Here is an 18,499-nt window from a genome sequence, read left to right as displayed (position 1 = left end):
CAATAACATAATTTTAAAATTTTTTGAAATCAAAAATATTACGAACAACGTGTTTAAAAAACTTGACAAAAATAAAAGTTGAAGTAATACTTCGATAACAAGGAAGATGTGTGTCATGTTTTCTTTAGAAATCCCACGTGATTGTTGAATTTGCGAAAAAGGTTGTTATCCCGACGATTGAGCAAACGTACCTGGTCATTTTCCCTTCGGTGGCATCGCGATCGGTGCAGGTGCGAACGAAATTCGGCGGCAGAACTTTCCCAGAGTCTGACTCGCCAGTCGTTTCGACCTGCTGCGCCTTGATCGTTTCCCGTGGTGCTTGATAGGCCTGATCTACTTGATCGCTGGACTCGATCGCCAGATACGCGGAGCTAACGGTGCAACCCTGAGGATTTTCCGAGAGCAAGGTGTAGTGGCCGCTATCCTCTGGCAGGGCGACTCTGATCCTCAAGGTGGCCTGTTGATTCGAATGGCTCATCTCCACGCGTTGCGACTCGCGGATCCTCTGTCCGTTTTTGAACCAAGTTAACTGAAACGGCAAGCGAAATTCCGTTAGAAAATTCAGCGAATTTTAGTGAATTTTATTGTTAAGTGATAGATTCAAACTGGAAGTTTTGCAAATAATATTTATTCTCTGGACAAAGCTTCGTCCAATGCAAGTAAAGAAATTGTAATAAAATCGTGATAATGCAACGGAAGTAAAATTTCGTCGTGGAAGTAAAGAAAGGAGACGACAAATATGATGTTTTCGTTCATTCTGCCCTTTGAAGAAATACAAAAATTTTAAGCACAGTGTATTAAAGTAAGCACGTGAAATTTTGAGTAGCTAGTTAAAAAAATATAAACAAGTGATTAGTGGGAAGATTGTCAGCTTACTCTTGGTTTCGGATTGCCGGAGATTTTCGCAGTGAAAACGGCGTCGGATCCCTCGACGAGCTTCGAGTTTCTCGGCTTCTGCGTGATCTGCGGAGGTGCAACCGGTCCCAAGCTACGATCTACCACCGTCGAAATCTGCACGTCGGACTCGCCCACGAAACGGCGAGTAATCGACTCTCGAAACTCTGTTTCCCGCAGCAGCCTGTATTCAAACGTGTCCACCTGCAAATCGTATTTTAAACTTCCGTTAGTTTCCATCATAAATCTTGTAAATCCTCAGAAACAAATTCCAAAGACATATTACCCCTGCAGATTTCTATGCATTCGTGAAAAATTGAAAGCTGAAAAGAAAATATAGGCGCCTGATGTTTTAAAGCGGAAATATATCAAAAATCCAAAAGTCAGACGAAGGGAATTTCTTTAAAATTGAAAGCTGAAGAAAATATAAGTACTTGATGGATGTGATATTTCAAAGCAAAAATATATCAAAAATTCAATTATCAGATGAAAGAAATTTCTTTAAAATTTGACGACGCAAACATGTTTCTGCTAAAATAGTAAAAACAAACTTATCATGTGCGTTACTATTATTTTATATTTATTATATTATATCTATTATAATAGATATAATTATATTTATATTCATTATATATTTTTTTATATATTTTATTATTATTTTCGACAGACAATGCTTTAGTATTGAGAAACAAATTTATCGTTTCGCATTTTTGCATTAGCTCGCAAATATATTTTCGTCAAAAGGAAAAGAACAATCTATGAAAACGAAATGCGTCGAGTCTCACTTCTTTAGTTATGTCTATAAAAAGATATAAAAATCCGCATGTTTAAAAATATCTTTTTTCCAATTTCATACTCCTTCCTTTTGTTTATTTTTTTATTATCTCCTCGTGTATATGTTTCTTAGCTTATCGAGGAAAATTTATTTAGTGTATACAACCTTGAAATCTTCGATGCTGGTGGAGGTTCCATTGACGTAGCTTCGTTTATCGATCGTTTGTTGATAACTACGTTGTTGGAAGCTTTGTGTTCCTGTTTGAGTCTTTTGTTCCGTCGACTGGAAGGACTGCGAATATTCCTTCCTGTAACCCTGTTGCGGAGGTGGTCCAAATCCTTCTGGCTGAATGTAAACGGAGCAGATTGCTTCGCCTGAGGAAGTGCAATTGTTACATTACATTACAGCCTTGTGATTTAAAGAACAAAGAGTTAAAGTGTATCACTGGGTCTTCACGCTTTGTTAAAGTGAACAATATATACGCGGAGTATAACAATATATCTTCTTTTGGATAAAACAGAACCTAACGAAGTTTTTATCTTTTTCTATAAATTTATACTTTCATTCGATTCTTTCATTCTATATTGTGGAACACTGGTAAATTTTTAACAATTGTTTTTCATTAGGTAATTGATTCACATGATCTAATTAGCTTTATCTCTAATTGTACTAAACCTTCGGTAAGTATATAAGTACATGTAAGTCCCAAATTGCAACATTTTTCTCAGTTTTATGTATATTGTAAATGTAACCCAGGCAAAACGAATGACAAGTCGATTGCTTCTCAATAGTGATAAGAAAAAGAAAGCGACGAATTACTGTATACGGCTCGGTCACTCGTTATGGTCCGCGACCTAGTTGCCAGGGATTAAGAGAGAATCGAGCAACGATTTATAATGAAAAATATTTTGAAATATACGTTTGAAATATATGACTGCGAGCGAAAACACTCACCGTATTGATTTTTAGCACTGCACGTGTATTCACCCTCGTCTCCGGGGCCGATCTGATTAATTTGAAGCGTGACCGCTCCGGTCTTCTCGTCGTAAGACATTCGAATTTTCCATGATTCCAACAACGGTGCACCCTTGTGCGTCCAGGTGACGGTGGGTTTCGGATTCCCTCGGACGCGACCCTCGAAAATCGCATTTCCACCCTGCGCGAATCTGGCGTTCTTGAAGATCTGTTCGAAAACCGGCGGCGATGGATCGCCGGGCCTGCCGGAAAATCTGCAACGTTACGAAAGAAAATCCTGAAAGTTCCTTACTAACCGTTCTACGATGTCAAACGAAACTCTGGCAACTGAGTTTCAAACCCTTTGTTAATAATTAACAAGTTTCTGAATTTTTTTTCGAAGGGAACACCAAACTTGTTTAATCGCAGCAATTGATTAGTAACTCGTTCAGAATTTATAACTCTTCCTGGCCTTTTCAAAGCACGAAGGAGTTAGTTCCAATCTAAACTTTGTCAAACGATACTGTTTTATTTATAATTCTCAGATATCTTAAACAAAGTTTCATTTCTTCCTGCAGTCTGTTCAAGAGCTTTGAAATTGAAGGAGGCTTTCATCAGAGAAGATGAATATTTTTCGAAAAATAAACGAGAGACGATACTTACGTTGGTACCGTGGGCGTCGTCTGCATCACAATCTCCCCTTGAACTGTAAAAGATAAAAAAAAGCACGAAATATGAATCCTTCGAAATATAAATAAAATATAAAGAATGAGAGATTATGGGGAAGAAAACATTACAAAAGATCAAACTACGTAATGGCGTACTAGTTTTTACTTCAGTTAGTAAAAACTAGTACGTATAAATTGTTTTATTTCTATTTTCCTTGTATGTTACGTAATCACGATAAGTTTGTCCTCGATCGCTCGGACGGAAGAGAAATGCACTACGAAGCTTTCGCCAATTTTTTTTCGAAACCTATGGGATGCCTCCCACTGGTTCATTTCCTCTCGTTCCCCCTAACTGGGCCAGAACGAATCAAGGAAACGAACCGTTGACGCCGTTTTCTTCTCTCTCGTCGTCACGCGTCGTGCACCTTTTTTACAGACTTATCTACAGTGGAACTCGGTGCAATTAAGTCAATTTGCTAATTAAGCACGGGGCCCCGTTGACGCGAAATACTTGAGTGCTGTATCTATATTACGAGACTCGTACGAATTCTCATGCGTTCTCATTTTAGAAAATTTAACGATGCAAAAATAGGAAGAAATATATAAGTAAAGAACTCGTTATAGTTTGATGAATCTCCATTCGAGAGTTATAAAAATATACTTTCACATACGAAGTACATAAATACGTATAATACGTTCGAGTTCAATTTTTTTTTCTTTTTTTACTATTCTGGTTTCTTAAGAAATTTTGAAAAATTCCGATACACATCAATATTTTTATATTTTTATATTTTATTTTATATTTTTATTTTTCTATATTTTATTTTATATTTTTATATTTTATTATATATTTTTATTTTTTTATATTTTATTTTATATTTTTATATTTCTATATTTTTATATTTTTATATTTTATTTTATATTTTTATATTTTATTTTATATTTTTATATTTTATTTTATATTTTTATATTTTATATTTTTATATTTTTATATTTTTATATTCTATATTTATATTCTATTATACTTATATTTTATATTCTATATTTTATTTTATATTTTTATATTTTTATATTCTATATTTATATTCTATTATACTTATATTTTATATTCTATATTAATTCTATATTTTTATATTCTACAACCTGTACACATTATACAACATGTTCAATTTTTTAAATTCTCCTCAATGAAAGTAAGAATCGAGATCCGTGTCTGATCATGACTAGATTAAATCTACTTGTTGCTTCTGCCCAATAAGTAATATTTCTATAACCAAACGAACGAAAATGATTTCACGCAAAAAATAATAGTAAACATTAAACGTATCAATATCAAAATTTTTCCAACTATCGCTCCTTTTCGTAAAAAAAAAGTTTTATACTTGAACCTGATCTAAGAATGTCTTCTCGTTAAAAATTTACGTTTGCAACGTAAAATCACTTTGCACGCGATCTTCGTCGCAACATCGCGTGTTATTTATTTGTCCGTCAATTCTTTCTGGAGATTAAGTAATTTCATTTCATTTTACCAGCTCGAAAGTGTCTGAATCATCGGCAACATCTGCAACACTTCTTTAGCGCGAGGAAAAATACAGGATCGCTTTTTTGAACTTCACGTGTTCTTTTCATTTTAGTAGCCGACATCGTGAAACTCACGCGAGTCGAGGACTACCGATGGATTCTCTCGATCAACATTACTCGCATACTTGCGATATGTTCGATGATTAGCAGGCGCCAGCTACTAATTAATTGACAGTAGCTAGACGAGAACTTCGGCGAGAATAAACTTCCAACAACAATCTCGACGATCGCCGTTTAAAACCACTCTCGTTGTCACGGTTAAAGCGGCCCGAGCGGGTTCTAGAAACGGTGACGCGATCATCGAGAAATTTCAAGCATGAACTCGCGTTTGAGCGAGATGCATCGTGCAATAAATTGGAGGAAAGAGAAAAAAGGACGCGAGAAAGCGTCGGGACGCAAATAAGTACGCGTCTGTTGTTTCAGGTTGACTCGTTTGAATATTTCACTATTACAGATTATCCACTGGTGTGAAAGTTAAAATTGGAGAGCTCGGAAACTAATCAAGTCAATTTTAATCAATAAAAAGATATTTCCATGACGATCTTTTTAATTAAAATTAACGAAATTTAACAAGGAATTTGAAATTTAATTAATCGACGAAATCTTCAGTCGACAGAACAATTTACCTAGTCGTTGCAACGTGATTGCCAAACTGCGGATTTTTACGCAAATCTGTATCATTATAAATGGAAAAGTTGCTTTATCTATTAAATATTGCACAAAGTTGTATTTCAGATATTTTATGTATATTACATACGTTCTGGAATTTCTGTAGCTATTTTTAAATTTTCTACAAATGCATGAAACTCGGCAATTTAATGGTCACTATAAAACGATTATCACGATACGTTAACTGGATTATTCTGCCGATTTATTAATTTGAAGCTCCAATTATAGTCTGGGGTTCGTATTAAAATTTTTCTTCGAAAACATACTGAGAAGCAATTGTAATTGGATAATTATCTAATATTTGGGACGGTGTTGCCAAGTTATAGACAAAAATATCCTCATCACGAGGATGAAAGACGTAAACTACATAATAAATCTGATGAAACGTGATTTTCAAAATCACGGATGAAATTTTCTCAATATTTAAAACTTCCTCGTCTACGAGCTGAAATGATAAAGAAAGAATGACAAATTTTTCTTTAATTAATTTCACATTTGTCATTCATTGATCGTGTAAGAAAATAATAGATACTATTTCCAATCACATTCGTTTTTCATTAATTTGTATAAGCATATATATAATTTTCGATGTCATTACAGTTATTTTAGAGCTTATGTTTGGACAGAATTATATTTTGTATTTAACGCATGAAGTATATACGATTACGTTCAGAAGTAAATGTTGACATTTTTCGAGTGTTCATTATGATGATTCGCTAGAGAAAGATTGATAGACATTATTTTGAAGAATGTTAAGGTATAATGGATAATTAAGAGAGCGTGATATCGAAAAACACGAAAGATAACAATGTTCGTATTTGTTCTGTCAGTCGTGGAGTTTCAAGCGATGACTTAATCTTCACAAAACATAGATCCATTAAACCATTAAACGAAGAGTCTCTCAAAAGATAAATTGATCTCTCGACTCTTTTTGTTTCTTTAATTTTATTACTCAGGCTGTATGATTACGTACATTGGAAAACTTGCTTCGATACGTAAGAAAACGTATTGTAGCATATAAATTTTTGTAGAAATTTTTAAAAAAACGACGCTCCTAACATCTCACTGTACTTTGCTAATTTCCAATTTATGAAACTGATTCTGCTTGATGGATAGTTTACGAGTTTTCTATTTTTATACTTGACTTTCATTTAGAATTTAATTTAATAAAAACGTTTGTTGAATATTTGAGCTAGTCGAAAGTTACCATTTATTCGGAAAATACTAGAAAATACTAAATCCTCAATCACCTCTGTCAATATAAGAAAATAAAATAATAAATAAATAAACTGTAGATCTAAACCATCTTAATAAATTTTTCTCTTAAGTCTTTTGTATTTCATATCACCTTAATATATGGTACTATAGTTATCTATCGCTTAAATAAATATGCGTTCGTTAAAAATTCAACGACTTCATAACTCGTACTATCCAGAATTTCGCAAATCTCGAAACGAACTAAAAATGTGCAAGTATCCTCAAATCCATCGACGAATTCGGTTCACAAGGAACCATTCATCGAAGAGCTATACGTTGACGTATACGAGGTACATTCCCGGTTAAAAGTCTTTTTGTTTAAAAATTTGCACACGCAAAGACATCCAACACATTCAAACTGACGCAAACAAAATTGAAAATTACAAAATACAAAATTTAGAGATTAAAACGAGTCTCCAGTTTCAATTCTTTCAGCTACAAATATTTCTCGCCAGATATTCCTCGATATTTATTAACTAATTCATATACATCGTATATCCAAAATACCCAGAAACATTTTGAAATATTCAAAATTTAGGATACATTTTCCACGTCATCGGTTGCATTCCTCGCTCTGTTATCTGTTCCTCATCGTAACTCAGCCAAAATTACTGAAACATCATCCGCATCATGTATAAACAAAATCGCGCGATAGATAAAATTCCTCCGTGTCCCCCGCCAGTTACCAAATCAATCCAAAAACCATTTTCGTAAACAAAGGCGTTTACTGCCAGCGCGTACAAAAATCGAGGAAAAGGGGAGGAAAGGAAAAGGGATCGGTGCCATTCTCGCTCAGCGGGCAGAGAAAAATGGGGGCGAGATAGGGACAAAGACAGATGAAAACAAAAAGAAACGCGCGAAGAGAGAGAGAGAGAGAGAGAAAGAGAGGAGAGAAGGACGTAACGTGGTCGGACAACCGCGGGATCCTATTTTTGCATCCAGATGGGGATCGCGTTACCGTGGGCCATTTTAGGAGCAACTATCTTTGCGCGGCGCCCAGCGCCGCGACGCGTCTACATCGGCCGGACTACATCGCACCAATCGCCGCGGACGTTACGCAAAGCCAGTCACTGACCAAAATAAAACAGCTCCAAAAGCCTGTCATCCCTCCCCTTCCAACCCTCTTCGCTGCCTCTCACCTCTCGCCATCTTTCTCTCTTTCGCTCCCCGTTCGGGAAATATTTATAAATGTTTGTTGCAAGTGACAGGGAGCGGAATAGGGATGCTCGTACGAATGATTTGAAACCATGGGCGTTCATGGGTGATCTTTTCTTTTTTTCTTTTTTTTTTCTCCTGTTTTTCTTTGAATCGACGCGGCAGCTTGACGATAAATGGCGTGCCATTTTTTCCTGCCTGTTCCTCGGTTGTCTGATCGATTGTTGGGCCAGGTTATTGTTTACGACCATTACGCTGACATACAGCTGACGGCCTCGATCAGCTGATTTAGTGACGGAGTAGCGTTCTTTCGGGTAGAATGAAAGAGTTCGAGTTGCTGGTGCATAATAGGTGGTTAGAAGCTTTAGATAGTCAGATGGGAAAGTACTCATGTAGGTGTGTTTGAAATGAAATTGACACGGAACTTTCCTGTTTATGCATATGTTGTCGGTGCTTGATTTGTAAATTTGTAAATTAGTGATTTTTCAAATGTTGATGTATGTTTGATATGAATCTCTTTACTCGATATATTTTTGTATATTAATGTATATCTGTATAATTAATTTCATGTCATTTGATTCGAATGACACGTAAGAAAAATATCTTCCTAAAACTTCGTGGTTAAGAAAGAGTTCTTTACGATTTTATTCTAAATTTCATCTGCGTAGAAACTTCATTTTACGTTTGATTCGACAACATAAAAATAAACAGACAGATGCAAACTGATACGTTTTACCTGTAAACTTTTAATAAATATAAAAGATTTATATTTCTTTTGGAGATTAATTTCGTAATTCAATTAAATATGCGAGAAAGGAATTTTTCAAAGAATTCATGTTCAGATTTGAAGTGTATCTAACAGGAAGCTAATATCCTTCGTTTACGTATCTACGTATGTGCTTTATGCCATTAAGTGGTTATTCTTAGGTAGGTGCGATCTCCTTAAGTTTAGTTGGGTACAGTTAGGCAGGAAGTGACATAGCTGATTAATTGACATCAGGATAGACGCTTTAACCTCTAATTACGTAGGCACTCAATTATATTAACAAAGTTAGTTTGCATTCTACGAATGTCCTCGAGGAAATTTTTTACTACTATTTTTATCATAATGACCCAGTTTTAAAAACCCGAGTACGAAGGTAATATGCATGAGAATGTAGAATGAAATAGCTCTAACGAAAGTTCGATTCCCTAGAGATAAATGTGTTTGAATCTATTTCTAATTCATCTTTAATTCTATTGAAGTATCAAAATTAAACATTGGATATAAACTTGAAGAAGAATGAAATTTAGAATATAATTAGAAACTAACTTAATTAATAATCATTACATATTACAACATATTATTTATATTTTAAGGCTGAATTCCAAACAACAAAGGAAATATACACGAATTGAAGGCTGCATAGATACAATGAAAAAATTAATTTCGCACAAGCCAGAAATTCTGGAATTAATTTTAATTCATTTCGTCATCATTAGATTCTATTATAGCGTGAGAACCGACTCTAAAATTAAATACGCGGCATCATAACTGAAATCCAACTTCCACAATTATACTCAACACAAACAAAATCTTTTAGTCCGATCTAAGTGTTAAAAGGAGAATTTTTTGTCCAGTCTGCGCAAATCTAAACTCCAATTTAGATTTATTCTAAGTAAGATCTAGATTTCAATCTGATCCGATAATTTCAAAACAATTTCAAAACGAGAAAACAATCTAAGAAAATCTAAATCCAAATGTAGATGTAAATTTTCACAATTTTTTAAATCGAGCGAGCGAAATCAGCGTAAACAAATCTCGCGAGATCATGTCCGACAGAACCAATTATTTGTTAAACGATCTGTGTTTCATCGATTCGTTAATGGATTCGCTAACCGTCCAAGATTAACGATCGGAACGACTTTGCTCGGAATCGTTTCTCACCGATTTCAACTTCGCACGACAAGGCTATAGGTTCCGCTTTATTAATAACGATGAGTTAGCATCTCGCCGCGACGACCAGCTGACTTTGTCGCGGTTTTGACTGATTACAGATTCGTTAGCGTGGTCGTGAGGCGTTTGTAAGCAATTCTGCCCGTCCCACACGCGACCTGTATTCTTTTCAGACACGATTTTAGACCGTCGTTGGCACTCTTCGAATTCGACCGTGCGTGATGATAGCTCCTCTACGTTGCCAGTGCACGGAGTCAATGTCGAGCGAATCGAAGGAGCAATAAAGGAGAGATTAGCCGTCCGTTGACATTACTCCGAGACCGGGCAGCAATTTTAGGAAATTTTCAGAAGCTACGAAACGTCATTAGAGCTGATAATTAAGAGCAATATTAAACCGTGACTTTTTCTATTTGAAAACCTGATCATATCATGGAACGATTGTTGAATTAATTTTGAAAATCGTGGACGACAATTACAAGCAGTTGAAAGATAAATTCTTGATACTTGAACGTATTGAGAATGTTCTTAATACTCGAAAGAGAATTAAGTTGCAATTTGAGGACGATTAAAAAGTTGCGATAACGAAAAATAACGTTACTTCTCATAGAAAAAGATTAGCAAAGAATTTGACATACGTAGGCAGAGTCGAGTCATTTTTTTATTTTTTATGAAATTTCTTAAATATAGAAGAGAGAATTTAAACAATTTAGACAATGCACAGAGTCCAAGACACGCGTATATATTCACTGATTATCAAAAAACTATAGAAAACGAACGTAATGAATCTTTGTCGAATTAAAGAAGAAAGGTTCCAACAACGCAGCCTGTTCTTATCAGCAATTTCAAATGGCAAATATTTGAACATTTGTCAAGATCGAGACACTCGCGGGCGATATTCTCCCCTGATCAGACACTCGTAAACCATCATCATCGTGCATTCAGGGAATCGTGTTTACGTCGTGAGGGAAAGGCCCCAGGAATCGTTCCGCGTCAACACGGTTATAAACCTATCTAATTGTCTTCGTGCTCTTGCCAAACGGTAATTGCCATCTGTAAACCTCTCAAGATCCTTCGTTGCTAAACGAAGCCGCGCAACGAATTGCGGTCGTGAATCAGCCGCGATATTTTTGACATTTTTGGTTCTGGGAAGTACGAGCAAATGCGCGCAAACAAAATGATTTCGCGGCCCAAAAATTGCTGGACAGTGGAGACTTTCAACGAGACCATCTGGCAGAAACGGTGGCGCGACGATTCTGAAAACGAGTCCCCTTCTCTCGTTACGCAACTTTCGTATTTGCCTTGCGAATTCCAAGCCTTCGTTTCTCGCCTTCCTCGTGAATTATCGTCCGATTTCGTGCCGCTCGAATTTCGCTATCTTTGATGAATATCTTGCGAGAGTCTCGAGACACGGAACGGAAAATTACGTGTCAATGATTTATGCAGGAGCTACGCGTGTCTTATTAATTTTGCAAATCGCCGCTTTGATAATCATTCTCTCGCGGCGCAATAAAATATAGGAACGAAAATTAAAATAATTGTGATTTAGAAGTTAATCATTTGTCCTTCGAATCGCTCGCTTAGGCATTAATCTATCGCCATGTAATGAAACGTGAAGGAACGAAGATTAAGACATCATTTGGACTATGTATCTTAATTTCGAATCAGTCTTCTGTGTAAATGACATATGTTCTAGATATGAATCCTTCGTCTAATTTCATTTTAATATTTTGACATCGAGTCATGCTTGTGATGAAGAATTGAAATTTTGATTCAATACAGACAAAATATTATATATTTATATTTATATAATATGTTATATATATTTATTTAATTATTTAATTATTTATTAATATTTAATATATATATGTTATGTATATTTATATTTATGTAATATATTTATTTAATTATTTAATATATTTATAATATATATATTTACTAATATTTAATATATATTAATATGTTATATATATTTATATTTATGTAATATATTTATTTAACTATTTACTAATAATATGTTATTAATATGATTTTTATATATATATATTTGTATAATATATTTATTTATTATGATCAGAAGTTTTGTATCTTTTAATTAATATATATATTAATATGTTATGTATATTTACATTTATGTTATATATTTATTTAATTATTTAATATGTTTATAATATATATATTTACTAATATTTAATATATATTTATACGTTATATATATTTATATTTATGTAATATATTTATTTAACTATTTACTAATAGTATGTTATTAATATGGTTTATATATATATATATTTGTATAATATATTTATTTATTATGATCAGAAGTTTTGTATCTTTTAATTTTATAAATACGTACTTTGTTCAGATATTTCATGTCATAATGCTATTTATAATGCTTAAACTGTCATTGGTCACATTGAATGCGATGCGAACTTACAGAAATAATCGTGGACACAACGACAATGGATAAATCGCGCGTTTAGTTTGACTTGGACTTTAATAATGTCCAACAGGGACGTTATATGTGAAAAATGATATCAGAGACTTTTTGGCTCCAAGTCGAGATTCACGATATCCAAGGATGAAACAAGTTCGGAATTCAGAAACAACAATAACTACTCGATCGAATGTCTCAATTTTCACCAATAAAAATACATTTCGCTTACGAAAGGCCATTCGAATAAATATCTTTTCAATTATCGACAAATGTTTCGTTCAAAGTCACAGATACATTTTTCGAATCTGATAAAATTCACTTTTGGATTCCAAATTCAATTTCTATTCTTCCCAACCGTGAATTGTTCAATTCGAATTACATTCAACATTATACACGGTTTCGAATTTATATCTAACATTACATTCAAATTAAATTACGTAGAAATAATTCAAACGCATCAACTTTATTACACCTTACTGTTAGATATTATCACAAGATAAGTCAATGTCAGACAATACGAAAAGGAAATCATCTTTGTTCTCCTGAATGCTTTAATTTACCATCTAACGATCGATTTCGAACAGCCGATTTCTTCGTTAATTGCCAGTTAATTTCTTAATTTCAATTCCCACCTCCACGTCTCCAACCAAGAACATTCGTTTGACACAAATATGATTTAACCACTTGCGCTGGCAACTGATTGCGGACCATAACGTGAGACCAAACCAAAATTATACATAATTATACATAATTCGTCGCCTTCTTTTTGAACTCGTCGGCGATGATATCACTGGATAGAAATTATTGAGAAATTATTAATAAATTTATTACTTGTTCTACTTAAATACACTTAAAACTGAGAAAATACTGCAATTTTGGGACAAAAAGTTCTCTGCATTCCAGCGCAAGAGGTTAAAGGATGCATGAATGCGAATGTAATCTGATGTTTAAACGTTCGCGAAAGCATTTCAATAGTCGAAAACGTACGGTTAACACGCCGCAAACGTTTGCTCCGTTCTAACAAAGCCGGCAAGCGTATGCACAAGTGGTGTAACGTCGATAGCTATGATCTCTATTAAACGATGAAGGCGCAGTTGGCAAAGGTATTGTAGCGGAACAGCGTTTCGAACGCCGGTAGACCGTATTTAAATTCAGTAGTCGTGACTATAACCGTGACTTGTGGAAAATTACGTTACTTTCTTCACGGTTGTTCCTGCCGCGTGACCGGCGGAAGAAATGCGCAACCACTTGAAAATACTCGGGTCGAGCCACGCATGCTCCCGCTCCTTCATCGTCTCCTCTGTCGGCGGCAGAACGTTTCTCACGAACGTTTGTTACATTCGAGAAAAAAAATTATGTGGGAGTGTTACATAAAATATTGTTCAATTCCGAGATGAAATTTAACGAATGCGTGTACGTATGTACAGGTCGGTTCAAAAAAAATATATATATATATATATATATATACCGTCGTTTGAAACAATCTTCGTTTCGCGTTGTTACTATGATTACTGACTAATTGATGAAATTTTTTTTTTAATTTTTGCATTCGTATTTACACACGTTATTTATATAGTTTTTTTTTTTTTTTTTTTTTAGGCAAGTTCGAGATCAATTTTACTGTTACTTCGAAACATTCTAAGTAGGTAAGATCCCCGATGGGGTGAATTTCTGTTATTTTTTTTTTTATCACTCGAAATTTGTCGTGATCTCCTAAATTATTCTGATTTTTATACGCTTTGTGACCTTCGTTATAAATACCTGACATCTATGAAATACTTGTATTGTATGTATTCAGTGATGATCTGAGAATATTGCGCAACAATAAAAACATAAAGATCGTAACGGCTATAGTTATCATCTGTTAATTAATTAAATTATATATTACGTTCTAATGTTTCTTCATTTTAGTCGTAAAATTTACGTGTCTATCGATCGCTTCCAAATATAAATATTGTACAATTTATATTCGACAGATCAAACAAATCGAACAAATCGTGTTTTAAAAAATTGAAAATCCATTAACACGTCGACGGAAGGAGCAAATTTGCCATTCCATTTAGCAAAAGAGACTTCCACAAAATATCCACAAATCTTCACCTAACGCAACAAAAAAAAAAAAAAAAAAAAAAAGATATACGAACGATACCAGAAATATTCATATATATATATAACTTGGCCATTAATCATTATTAAATCTCAAATTAAACTCTACTAAGGTAGCTTAAATTCACATCTCAAAAATACTTTCTTACACACTGTTACAAAAATACCAAACTTACTATAGTAATCGTTAGCTGGCAAATTTTAAGTTGAAGCACACTATCAATCTCTTCCTTTTGTAAGTAAATAAAATTCCAATTACAGAGTTAATCGAAAAATATTAGTTATAATATTTATTAATCAATCAATTCCTGTCGTTTTTACAGAATTAATTTATTTAACGAATTATTTATTACAGAATTAATTAAAAAACGACAAGAACTGATTGAGAAACATTCTCCAGACGACACAATCAGTGAACCCAGGCCCAGGATCGTGGGCGCCCTCGAAAGAAGTGGGCATTAATGCTTTCATTGCGATGATTAAACCGACGAAAATATTCCAAGTGCGAGGCGAGACCTTATTTCGGTCAAATGATTCACGGGGAACGACACACGCGACCGTTTCTCTCTCTTCTCTCAGAACAGAGAGACCTTAACGCCTCCTTCGTTTCACTTTTCCCTCCTGTTCTTAGCAACCTTCCGATCTTTCCATGGGATCGCGCAACGTGAACATAAACAGAACGCCAGCCGACCGGTATTTTCATCCCCATATTGGAACGTATCCAAGCTCGCGTTAGACAGAATTCGTGTTCGCAAATTGCCACCATCGGAGCGAGACACGGTCCATCAGTCTCTGTCGAAGATCTTGTTGAAGATCCTTCCTTCGAATTTCTCAACTTGACGTCGCTAGGTAAATCTCGCGCGCGCAGGCTACAGGGTACGTGCAATTTAGATTGGGAGAACGTTGGGAGAAAAACGTTCGCGACACGGTGGATAATTCACGATAGAGTTTCGTAGCCTTTGAAGGAAGTTTCGTTGACGTTTTGTTGTCAACAAGCTGTCAACTCGCCTCTGGCGTACGAGTGCGTCAGCGTTTGTATTTGAAGTTCCGAGGGTTCAAAGCGAGACCGTTGCACGAGACCGTGTTAGGGTTGCCGGAATAATGCGAGCAACATCTTCGTCTCGGAAGGAAACGTTACTCGTCGAAAGTTTGCAATCACTATTTTACGGGAGTTAGTTCCAAGAACCTCGGATGTCGTTTGCTTAGAATTTTGTTGTCACGATCTCTTTGGCAAATTCTCTATTGAAATATAAAAGATAATTGATATAAAAGATAGTGATTCTTGCTAAAATTGCTAAAATCCTTTCAGCAAGAGTCTATATTGAAATAAAGAAAATTGCCAATTGATATACGATAGAACTAATTTTTGCCGTTTCAATAGATATGAACATGCTTTGTAGTAAGTGAAAAAATTTATTGATAAAATCTCGAGACTTTAATTTCGAAGTAAGACATAAAATTGGCAAGTCTTTTTTTAATAAATTGAAAGTGGAATTTCTTCTGACGATTTTTGATCGACATTAATGGGATATGTTTCGTGTTAATTTTTATCGATTTTCATCTCCTATTTCTCGCCAGTACTCAATGACCATTAGTTGCGAGGTAACGGTTATTCAAAGAGAGATCTGGTGACAGATGCGGTTATCAGCTTTCTTTCTACTCAACCTTGAAACCTCTATTATCTGCCTTCTTAACATTCTGTTGACTTAAATCTCAATTCAAGTAAATGTAGAAACTCAAATATGCCTCTGATCGTTATAGCCATTGAACACGCAAAATTCTGTTGCATTCTGTGAAAAAAAAAAAAGAAGGAAACAACAACGCCAAAATTAACAAAATATTTATACTAACACTAAGAGAACCAAAAATTTCATCCTTCGATTTTACTCCGATATTCCTCTCGATTGTTCTCCATCTCTAATTATTATGGCCAAAGGAGAATAGAAAAAAAAAGTTAAAATAAATAATAGAGAAAAAATTAAACACGATAAATGGAAGATTAATAATCAACTCGGCGTCTAAAATTCTCAATCAAAAGTTTCGTCTTTCGACGATTCTGTTTCACTCGAATCGTTTCCAATCGGTAAAAGATCGTCGAGGAGCATGAATCTCGAGGTAACGAGACTCGATGAGAAACTTGTCAGCGTGAAAAGTGTGGTCGATTTTTAGAAGTCGATGTTTTTCCCTTTTAATTCTTCTCTTTCCTCCCGCTCCGAGGAGATGGATAATTCACGAACGAATGACAGACATAAGGCCGCGTTAAACGAGGCAGCTGAGGGTCAGGCTGTGATTTTGACAGCTGCCGCGAGTCTTCAGTTTTTACGCGAGTTGTTCGACTACCTTCTTCGAGGAGGGCGAGGGCCCTTAAAGAGAGGGGCGAAACGGTTTTACAGCGTAGCGCGTGCGGGAATTTTCGAAACGTTGGCGTCGAACAACGTGGAAAACTTCTATCTTTAGAGCTCGCGCAGGGGCGGTGCTCTCGCTCGAAAATAGAATATTCGTCGAGGGGATATGTGGCTCTCTGCTAAGAAATCCGACGGTTCCACCGATTTATTTTCTGCTTCCTTCCTCCGTTTCGCTCGTGAATTTTCGTGCGAGTTGAACGGGAATTCAGAGACGATCGTGAAACCGTTCTTCGTCGCACAGATTAAATATGCTGAACGGATCGGAGAAGCTGAAGAAATTATTCGGGGCGAACGAAGTTAGATTTAATTTCTGCATTTTCAAAATGAGAGAATCATGCCAATTTCGATCAGTGATCTGTCAGTGATGAATCACACGCATGCAAAATATCTGCAATCTCCTATCGAGACTAAAATCAGGGCCGACAGTTATTCAATTTTTGTTGTTAAATTTTTCACTGTCCCCCAAAAAAGGGAAAAGAGACAACACGTTTCGAAGATTAAATTTTGAAATAAACCAGGACCGATAAATCATCACCGAACTGACCTCTCTGCTGACTGGTGATCTGCTGCCGAGTGACCTGTCTCTCGGTCCTCTGTTGTATATACTGCTGTTGCTGTTGCTGTTGCATGATCGTCTGTTGTTGTTGCTGCTGCTGTTGCTGCTGCTGCTGAGACGTTTGTCGCTTCATCTTGGACCAATCGATTTAATCCAAGTCGTTCGGATCGATTATGGTCGGTCGGATTTTTCTCGTAACGTGTCGGTCACAAGAGAGAAAGAAAGAGAGAAATGTTTCTTCTTTTTGCTCGAGATACGACGAACGTCACTTGGCACTCAACAACGAAAAAAAAAAAAAAAAGAATAGTCGGAGAGAGAAACAGGCGAAAAACGAAAACCGAGAGGAGAAAACAGATCGGTAGGATGAAATATACGTATCCTATCGTGTGTCACTCGCGATGGCTCGATTCGAAATTATTGATCGATCCTCTCTTCTCTTATGTATCTCTCGCTCTCGTTCGCCGCCAATTAAAAATCGATTTCCTCTTCTTTTTATTCTTCTTGCTCTTCCTTTAATTATCCTCGTAACTTTATGCTTCTGTGTAACTTTCTTCGTTTGTGCTGCCTGAGGCCGCGGCTCACTCCAGTCGGCAGAAGTCAAGTCATCATCAAAAAAGTCTTGTCCCCGAGACTCTTTAAACCAAGACGTCGGTCGAATGCGAATTGCCGGCTGATGCCGCCGCGGAAAACGATCACGGCCTTCCACGAGGACGTGGGCCGAGCTGGTGGGGGGAGAATTTTAGATCTGTTAGAGAAAGGGGTGGGGATGCCGAGCGTCGAGACGCCGGACGAGCAACGAGGACCGAACGATCGAAATTTTTTTCACACCCTCGTCGCAGAGATTAATCGCGCCCCGTGGATACAGTCTCTCTCCTTTCACTTTCCTTTCCTTTTTTTTTTTATACCTCTCTTCTCTTCGTCTTCTCTCTCTGGCAATCAGACAGTCTACAATTTTCAATATCTTTACGAAACCATTGTCGATTTTTTTTTTATATCGTTGAATGAGGTTTACTTTGAGAAACAGAATGATTTGAAAAATATTAAAAATAGTTTCTAAAGGTGAATAAATTCTTGCTATAGACAGCGATGATCAAGGACAATTTTCATCG

At 35.6% G+C, this 18,499-nt stretch overlaps 1 protein-coding gene across 2 annotated transcripts in view; it reads right to left on the bottom strand.

Moving 5' to 3' along the window:
- Positions 1-18,080, bottom strand: part of LOC122532898 (titin) — a 131,770-nt gene extending 113,690 nt beyond the window's left edge. Inside the window, exons 1-6 of one of the 2 annotated variants that reach the window (XM_043662081.1) lie at positions 17,379-18,080; positions 3,287-3,329; positions 2,624-2,898; positions 1,835-2,043; positions 877-1,098; positions 192-529 (exon numbers count right to left, since the gene is read on the bottom strand). In XM_043662081.1, the coding sequence (XP_043518016.1) occupies positions 192-529; positions 877-1,098; positions 1,835-2,043; positions 2,624-2,898; positions 3,287-3,329; positions 17,379-17,523 (1,232 nt within the window). In that variant the 5' untranslated portion in view covers positions 17,524-18,080. The remainder of the gene's footprint in view (positions 1-191; positions 530-876; positions 1,099-1,834; positions 2,044-2,623; positions 2,899-3,286; positions 3,330-17,378) is intronic. The other variant, XM_043662082.1, reaches the window with a different exon arrangement.
- Between the last annotated feature and the right edge of the window lie 419 nt (positions 18,081-18,499).

Source organism: Frieseomelitta varia, unplaced genomic scaffold, assembly GCF_011392965.1.
Source record: "Frieseomelitta varia isolate USP_RPSP 00005682 unplaced genomic scaffold, Fvar_1.2 scaffold_480, whole genome shotgun sequence".
Lineage (NCBI taxonomy): Eukaryota > Metazoa > Arthropoda > Insecta > Hymenoptera > Apidae > Frieseomelitta > Frieseomelitta varia.
Note: the sequence above shows the minus strand (reverse complement) of the source record. Positions and strands in the feature narration are given on the sequence as shown.